The sequence below is a fragment of the Phyllopteryx taeniolatus genome, chromosome 6, assembly GCF_024500385.1.
Source record: "Phyllopteryx taeniolatus isolate TA_2022b chromosome 6, UOR_Ptae_1.2, whole genome shotgun sequence".
In the NCBI taxonomy this organism is placed as follows: Eukaryota; Metazoa; Chordata; class Actinopteri; order Syngnathiformes; family Syngnathidae; genus Phyllopteryx; species Phyllopteryx taeniolatus.
This window is the reverse complement of record NC_084507.1, coordinates 25766785-25776016: the sequence shown is the minus strand read 5'-3', so window position 1 is coordinate 25776016 and position 9232 is coordinate 25766785. Positions and strand designations below refer to the sequence as shown.

Sequence of the window (9232 nt, the reverse complement as noted above, 5' to 3'; positions counted from 1 at the left end):
GTAAAACCTAAGGGCTTGTGGGAAACGTAGTTATGAGTCAAACCTACACAGGGTTCCTTGGTAGTCAAAAAACTACAAACATGGCAACGATTGCACTTTAATGGGAATTGTAGTGTTTTTGTAATCAGGACAGCCAACGGGACGCCCTGGAAGAAAGCGTATCAGAGTTGGGCATCAAAGGTAAACATAAGATTACAGTAGCAGGGTAAAGAGCAGTCTTTAATGAAATGTTAACAGGTTACCATGATGGGCACTTATCGGTGTCACTCATTTGTTTCATCTTTGATACGCTCATAGCTTTCATTGAACGGGCGCGTTGCATCATTTTTACGTCACTTTTTTGTAACCTTAAATGTGTCCTATTTTAACCGAGGGACATTCGAGGTCATTTTGTGATGCTCAGCTTTCACATATTCACAGTTTAACATTTCCCTAAGCCTAACTTCGGCCGATGCTTTCCAAAGTTAGCACCTAAACAAACTTTATGTGTTATGAAGTACGCCTGGATGGGGAAAACCACTCAACTTGCAATAAAAAGTGAATGTGTTTGTTCATTCGTTCCAATTTGTGTATTTAGGTCAAGGGTGGTAGGACGGAGGAAAAGTGGTAAGCACGTCAGCCTCACTGTTCTGCGATATGGGGTTCAAATTTCACCTCTGGCCTTCCTGCATGGAGTTTGCATGTTCCCCCCTTGCTTGTGTGGGTTGTCTCCAGGTACTCGAGCATCCTCCCACATTCCAAAAACATGCATGCATCTAAATTGTTCATCAGTGTGAATGGTTGTTTGTCTATTATGTGCCCTGTGATTGTTTGGTGACCAGTCTTAGCGTGTACCCCGCTTCTTGTTCAAAGTCAGCTGGGTTAGGCTCCAGCTTGCCCCTAATGAGGACAAGCGCGATAAGAAATTGATAGGAGGCCCAGGATGGGGAACCTACGGCCGGTGATCCATGTATGGTGCCCATCACATTTGATCCAACCTGCCATGTTAGTCTAAAACCAAAGTCTCAGAGGAGCTGTTGGAGAAGGAAGCCTTGCATTACATATTTTTATCATAAATTTAGATTGGTTCTCCCAGTGCTTAAAACTGAAATGGCTCCGAAAAGGAAAAAGGTTCCATCCATCCATCCATTTTCTAGTATAATGCTTATCCTGTTCAGGATCACGGGTGAGATCGAGCCTATCCGAGTGGACTTCTGGCAAAAAGGCAGACTAAAACCTGACCTAATCGACAGTCAACCACGGAACAACTGTTCATTCAAACTCACGTCGATAGCATCACTGCCTGGGAACTGAACCCACTACACCATCAGTGACGTGGAAAAATGTTCCCCACCACTGATTTTGGTGAACTATTAGTTCCTTAAACTTCCAGACAGTTTATTAATCAGGTTTGATTATTTATAAACTGCAAAATAATGGTCACACACAGTAACAGTGTCCTTTTGGCAGTTCATTGTGTGAGCAGGTGGGCTCGTCTCAGTATGTGATCGATCCGCTTTCTCCTCCCCCAGCAGGTGGAGGGATCAGGGCAGGTAGGGGACATGGACTCACACCAAGAAGGATGCACTGAACTGGGAAACATCTGGTGAAGTACCCCTTTCAATGCAACTATGGTAAGAATCCGCCACAAAAAGAGCAGCAATGCACTCATCTTGGGGGGTTTACACCCTCAAAAATCAGTGGTTAGTTATGGGATTGCCCCCTCTGCTGCCAGATTGTGTTTCCCTCCCAAGAGTCTAGGTCATTTGAGACTATAACAAACCCTAATTATGTGACCCGTTACCATGTATTTGTTAAGGAGATTAACTAGAATGTTGAATTGAATCCTTGCATTAATATTTGATGGGCTCAAGATGTTCGTAGGGAGTCCACAGTGTGTGAGCGACTCACAGATGGAGAAATTGGAAGATTTATCACACTCTCACTGACTATCAGTGGTAAGAAAGGGCAAAGACGCCGGACATTCCAATTACAATTGACCCTTTTTGGTTGTTTGTGTTTCATAGGATGTGATTTCATGATGCTGCTATCTTTTTTTTTTTTTTGTCTTTCGGGGAAAAAAAACAGCTGTAATATACAAATAAAAAGTAGAATAATAGTAATTAAGAATGGCAAACATGGCCAAATTGTCACATTTTAATGTTTCAGCACAATGAGAAAGCTTCAAATATACTGTCAAATGTTTTTAACATAGATTAAAATACATTTAGTCCACATCCACTGTGATGGTTACGCATCTTCTGTCCTTGAACTGAACAGTATTAAAAAGGTAAAAGTTGTGTTATAAAGTGACAAGGCAGTGTCAGATATTTTAATCTGACCTATTATTAAAATTAGTTCATTATTCTTAAATTGTAATCGTTAAATAATTTGTGTGCATCAATTCAAAACTGCCACTCAGCCATTTTTTATATTTGGGGTAGGCTAATAATATTTGTAATAAGTGGATATTATTGGTACTCCTGTAAATCCCTAATCTCAATACATTTATTCGACATAGTTGTTTTATAGCACCCTCACAATTCGCTCCTTTTTCAGTTTTTAACATCTTTTCCCATTTCGCATTGATTTTTCTGTTTGTTTTTCCAGCTGATTATGTCCCTCTACTGTGATTCGCTGGTGGGCACGTAGCTCTCTGCACTTTAATTGGACATTTAATTAGATCACAGTTTTAGTCCAATTAGACTCCGAGGTGTGGGGGAGAGGGATTGGAAGAGTGAAGAGGAAAAAGTCCCCAAGCTGATCTCGGTCTCCCTTCCTCTTTCTCTTTCTTCATCTGTCTTTTTTCTGTCTGCCACGCCGTCCCTCTCCCGTCCCTCCTGAGGGCTGCTCATTAGTGATATAATGGGAGGGCACAAAACACACATCTCCTCCTTCTCTCCGAGTGACTCAGACAGCATCTGAAGCACACAGATGAGGCTACGGGGACCTTTCCGGCTCGCATTTGTTCACGTCATGTGCTTTTCTTTTGGTTTAATAATGTTTGCTGGGAAGCTAAAACCACGATGTGCTAGGCAAACTAGTTTATGGTCCGTGGCTCTGATTAACACTGCTTGACAGCCCGCCACTCACAGCAGTATTGACCTGCAAACGCAACACAAACATCAACAACATGCCGGGCAGAACTCTTATCGACTCAGTGGAAAGCTTCGGTGTGATATCGCTGCACCTCGTGAGACCCGAGATCAACTTGATTACCAATAACACTAATGCGTGTGTCACTCAAATCCAAGGCTAGTTTACATTTGTTTAAGCTCCTCTGTAGTTTTGCCCTCTGCACTATTGTTACCTCTGTAAAAGAACAAGAGCACAAAAGAGAGACTTGTTTTGATCACTATTTGATGCTTAATTGGGTGGTTTACGTAAATACTTTGGTGCTTTGAGATATGAGTTTAATTTGTTCTGTGACCACACTCTTATCCTTCCCCACTAAAATGGATGCAATGGAAATGTCTTTAATTCGTCCCAGCCTCCTCAAATATAAAAATGGTAAAAAGTAAAATAGCACTCAAAACATTGGAATAACATAATTAAATTGACTGTAAAGAATGAAAACAAATTTGTATATCATCACATTTTTCCCCCAAGTCAAAGCAAAAAAAAAAAATCGAACAAATAACAGTTGGGTGTCACTCATATCTCGAGGTACTGTACTACACAGTACCCCGGTACATTAGCAGGTCACTGTTCACGTCCATCCATCCATCCATTTACTGAGCCGCTTATCCTCACAAGGGTCGCGGGAGTGCTGGAGCATATCCCAGCTATCATCGGGTAGGAGGGAGGGTACACCCTGAACTGGTTGCCAGCCAATCGCAGGGCACATATAAACAAACAACCATTCGCACTCACATTCACACCTACAGGGAATTTAGAGTCCTCAATTAACCTACCATGCATGTTTTTGGGATGTGGGAGGAAACCGGAGTGCCCGGAGAAAACCCACGCAGGCACGGGGAGAACATGCAAACTCCACACAGGCGGGGCCGGGGATTGAACCCCGGTCCTCAGAACTGTGAGGCAGACGCTATAACCAGTCATCCACCGTGCCACCTCACTGTTCACAAATTATTATTATTATCCTATTTGCATTTTCGCTTGTGGAGCCTATCCCCAGCGATCCCCAACTCACCTAGTTGTGTTTTCTGCATGTAACAAACCAAACAAATAATCTATAAGCCATTCATTTTTAATGGTAATGTTGTAAAATTAGTTTGAAATTATATTTAGCTGTTTTTGGTTCACAGTTTGTCATATATTTACACCCCACAGTGGAAAATCTGATAGTTTGAGGAAGGGCGAATTAAAATGGCGCAGTCCCGTTTGCATCTGCAACGCATGCATTTCCTGCCCCACAACTTTGTGATGTGTGAGCCAAGGAAGAAGAACCCATTCACTTTTGGAGAGTATTTGGATAAAACTGCAAACATCGGTAGAGGTTACGTTTTCACCCAAGATTCCCAACTAAGGGCCGAAGTCATAAATGAATTCCCAGTGATTCTTCATCAATGAATCATTTAATCAATTAACATGCCCAAGCGCAAAACGGCACTACCCCTCTGTGTGTAACATCTTGCATCATCCTGACACAGTAAGTAGCCTCCTAACTAACAAACAGATGGACAGCGCAGATACTGTACAAGTGTTCCCTTTTTGTCAACACTTCCACCTTAGTGGAGGTTTGTGCTGTACTGAGTTTCAGTCTAGTAAGTGTTGTTCCTCGCGTGTAGCTCTAAGCGAAAACAACAGTGTGCCTCAGTGGGCGAAAACACATGTAAACACACACACACAAATGTATGCGGATATGCACATGCTGTCTCTCAAAGGACACAAGTCAATCTGTGTGTGCCTTGAGGAGTCTCGAGAGGTCTTCCGCCTCCACAGCGTCCTTTCACGCGCGCACACACACATACACACACACAACCCCTTAGTCCTTCTCCTCATATCTGCTCCACTGCTTCGAGAATTCCCGCTCCAGATCTGCATGTACTGTAGTTGAACGACAATGCAGTAGGCAGGGGTGTTATGGCCGCAGGCATCACTACCTGACCCCCTGCCTGTGGCTGTTTGACTGACAGCTGTATTCCCGCCTAATTGCATTACCCTCCCAGGTGATTGGCTCACACCCGGGGGGCTCATTTGTCAGGATGCATCGTAGTCATGATGTAAATTAGCCGACATGTATGTCACTCAGCCTCCTAGCGCCCTGCTGATTGGCCCCGCTGTGCTCGCGGGCCCGGCCCCCAGCCGAGGGAGCCGGCTCACTGGTCTTTGGGGATCGAGGATGTCCCCCGGAAATAGGGCTTTGCGGCTCGGGCATCCCTGTGGGCTAATATTATCCATCCTCCCACCTCTTTACCTGTCAGTCAAAACACAGGGACGGATCCCTGCAGCTTCTATCTGCTATCAGAGATCCACACCCATTTACACACCCACCACTAGAGAGACAAGTAGGTGGTATAGGCACCTTTAAGAGCCTCGCGTTTGCTCAGGCCCTAAACTTTTCCGAAAATAGGCTCATATAAAAGTGTTTGTGCGTGTTACCTATAATAGAGGGAAGGGCCACAGGCTTCTGTGCCGCTTTCCCACTGCTTACCCAGCATGCTTTACTTTTGTCCTCTATCAAAACCAGACTCCTTCACAAAGCAGAAACAACACTGAGACAAACATATAGACTAAAATAGACACACAAACACACATATATTAAGTCTACTTCGTGTGTGTGTGTAGCACTCCTGTTGAGTTTTTAAAAGGCTTGAACATAGTGTAGATTCTTTGTTAAACTTGATGCATTTATACAGGACAGACTATGAATAAAGAATAAATAATGTCAGCATCAGCATGAATCGATACTCGTACAGATAAACAATCACTCGGCCCGACCCTCGGCGTGTGATCAATGCTTTACTCTGAGTTATTGTCTTCATATTAACAAGTGAAGTGCTCCCTGAGGAACACGTGTGAATGCCCAAATGAGACCGCTGTAAACCTCTCAACAGGACCCGGCCGTTGTTTTTACAACCTCCTTTGTTTGATTTCAGACGCGCCATCTCAAAAGCCTTTTTAGACAAATTTGGATTCACTGTAGGTGTTTCCAAAACACTCGGGTCCTCATGAAACTCTAATTGCCTCCTCTCACTGAGCTGAATGTCCCTCACATCAATTCACTTTATCGATGCCCGTGTCCCCCGTGTCGCTGGTGGCTGAAATTCAGATATTTTTTGTATTCCCCTCTTGCATTTAAGATTATTCATAAATCAATTCATGTGTTTATAGTAGCAGCTGGGAATGTTTTATTGACTTGGAGAGAGGAGGAAAGGATCAAAATAAGTCAAGAAAAGTAAAAGGAAAGTTTTAATGAGCTCTTGTCACAGTGGAATATCAGAAGCATGAGTATGCTTCATATCAAGAAACGTACAGTGTTTTTTTCTGCCATTTTAATAATCACACAAGAAAAATAGTGGTTCAATGAACAAAAACTAGCATGTCGGTCACATCCACTATGTCAGTGTTTCACAACTTTTATTGAGCCAAGGAACATATTTTATATTTGAAAACTCTCGCGGCACACTACCAATTAAAACTATCACAAGACTATATACTGTGTACCTCCGCTATTGTGAAAAGGCCGGACTGCGAACAGCCAAAATCAGCAGATAATTGAAGGCCATAATAATTTCATTGAAAAATATATATATTTTTTTTTAACTCAATAATTCTTGAATTAGTGGGGATAAACTGCCAAGAAGCATTTTCAGGTTTGGTTCCCCCCAAAAAAAGTAAAAACAAAAAGAAGAAATAAAAAGAATATTAAACATTGAAAACAAAAAGAAAAGAAAATCTGATAGTAGGTGAATCCACGAGTATGCGGGGTTCCACTGTATACTGAAATAAAGAGGATCTCAATTCTTACTCAGTGTGAAATATGGGCCTGTTTAGTTGATCACAAAGCCGATATGCTCGCAGGAAGGTCTGCCTTATTTAGATATATGAATGTAGAAGAGTATTTATTTGTTCTGCCTGTCACTGTATGTTGCTGGCATAGCTAGATGAGTAAATAAACAAAAATACACTGTTTGGCTTGGCATCGAGGTGGCCAGCTGAATCTCGCTTATACTTGGATACATATAGTTTAGCTCAAGCAATATGACATGGCCGTTTTTTTAATTGGCCGTTACATCTGGGACGTTGCAACGCTGTTCTCCGGCAATTCAAATTTTGAATTGCCGGAGTAAAATTACAGCTGACAGTCAACCACTCATGAAAATTAGTTGCAGAACCCCACACGCGGCGCAGCAGTTCAGTCGAGTTCGGCCACAACACTCGGTGTTCGGCCGCATCACTCAGTGTGCAGCGGGCTTAAGTGGTTGGGAATCATTGCACTAAGCTGTTTGAATGTTATTGTTTATTAAAGTGACATTCACCCAGTCCAGGTTGAGTTGGCCTCTGTACAGAAACAAACAGAAGCAGCCCAAGCACAGAGATCTTGCGCCACGTCACAGGCAATTGTCAGCCGTTCCTGCTTTTAACAGTGGAGGCCAATGACTTGGGGACCGATGATGCCTGTTCCTTGAGCGTTGTTTCCCACTTCTTCTGCTTAAAGGTGGGGTCTGTTGCAGGACCTCAAGGATAAGTTCGCCAGGGGCGTGACCAAACGACCGGAGGTGACCTTGAAGGAGAATAGCCGAGAGAGCACGAAGTCGGCAGTGCAGTTGGAGGGTTGCTAACGGAATACGGTCAAGGCAGTGGCAAGCAAATGTTGTGTGAATGGCTAACTAAGCGCTAACGGCCTCTTACACCTTGACAGAGAGCCGACAGAAACAGGAAGTCAGACAGTATCCCCATTTTCACTAACTTTTACACACCCCATACTTACTTCTCTGTCCTATATAGGACAAGTATGTTATACAGTACATCACAGCAGACACCTGCATTAACTATTTCACACATTTAATTATCTGATTTCTGGAGGCTGTATTGCAGCGTGAAAGCACACACAGTTGCAACAATATTCCACCTTTCTGTGATCTTTTGCAGGATCTCTGTGGAAAAAAAAGGTCTCTGGCTTGCTCAGAAATTAACTCCAGCTTCCTGTAACCCCAAACAGGGAAAGGGGTACTGAAAATGGATGGCTGGATGATCTGCTGAACCTTTATTATACAGGGTGTGTGTGTTTGTGTGTGTATATATATATATATATATATATATATATATATATATATACACACACAAACCGAATTCCAATGAAGTTGGGACGTTGTGTTAAACATAAATAAAAACAGAATACAATGATTTGTAAATCATGTTCGACCTATATTTAATTGAATACACTACAAAGACAAGATATTTCATGTTCAAACTGATAAACTTGTTTTTTAGCAAATAATCATTAACTTTATGGCTGCAGCATGTTCCAAAAAAGCTGGGACAGGGTCATGTTTACCACTGTGTTACATCACCTTTTCTTTTAACAACATTCAATAAGGCGGCACGGTGGACGACTGGTTAGAGCGTCTGCCTCACAGTTCTGAGGACTGGGGTACAATCCCCAGCCCTGCCTGTGTGGAGTTTGCATGTAAAATAAGCAGGGGTGTCCACGAAAAAGACTTCGCTTGGATGGCAGCATATGTTTCTCCAAAACTTGTATGTACCTTTCAGTATTAATGGTGCTTTCACAGATGTGTAAGTTACCCATGCCATTGGTCTAACACAGCCCCATACCATCACAGATGCTGGCTTTTGAACTTTGCGTTCATAACAGTCCGGATGGTTCTTTTCCTCTTTTGCCCAGAGGACACGACGTCCACAATTTCCCAAAACAATTTGAAATGTGGACTCGTCGGACCACAGAACAATTTTCCACTTTGCATCACTCTAACCCTTGGGCCCAGAGAAGCCAACGGCGTTTCTGGGTATTGTTGATAAATGGATTTTGCTTTGCGTAGTAGAGTTTCAAGTTCCACTCACGGATGTAGCGCCGAACTGTATTTACTGACATTGGTTTTCTGAAGTGTTCCAGAGCCCATGTGTTGATATCCTTTATACATTGCCGTCAGTTTTTGATGTAGTACCGCCTGAGGGATCGAAGGTCACGGGCATTCAATGTTGGTTTTCGGCCGTGCCGCTTACATGCAGGGATTTCTCCAGATTCTCTGAACCTTTTGCTGATATTATGGACCGTAGATGATGAAATCCCTGAATTCCTTGCAATTGTACGTTGAGGAACATTGCC

General features: G+C 42.9%; 1 protein-coding gene across 6 annotated transcripts in view; it reads left to right on the top strand.

Moving 5' to 3' along the window:
• Positions 1-9232, top strand: part of invs (inversin) — a 35607-nt gene that overhangs the window by 19 nt on the left and 26356 nt on the right. For 5 of the 6 annotated variants that reach the window (XM_061775370.1, XM_061775366.1, XM_061775368.1 and 2 more), the window contains exons 2-4: positions 129-180; positions 578-606; positions 1512-1613. In XM_061775370.1, the coding sequence (XP_061631354.1) occupies positions 1611-1613 (3 nt within the window). In that variant the 5' untranslated portion in view covers positions 129-180; positions 578-606; positions 1512-1610. Of the gene's footprint in view, positions 1-128; positions 181-577; positions 715-1511; positions 1614-9232 lie in introns of those variants that run through there. The other variant, XM_061775365.1, reaches the window with a different exon arrangement.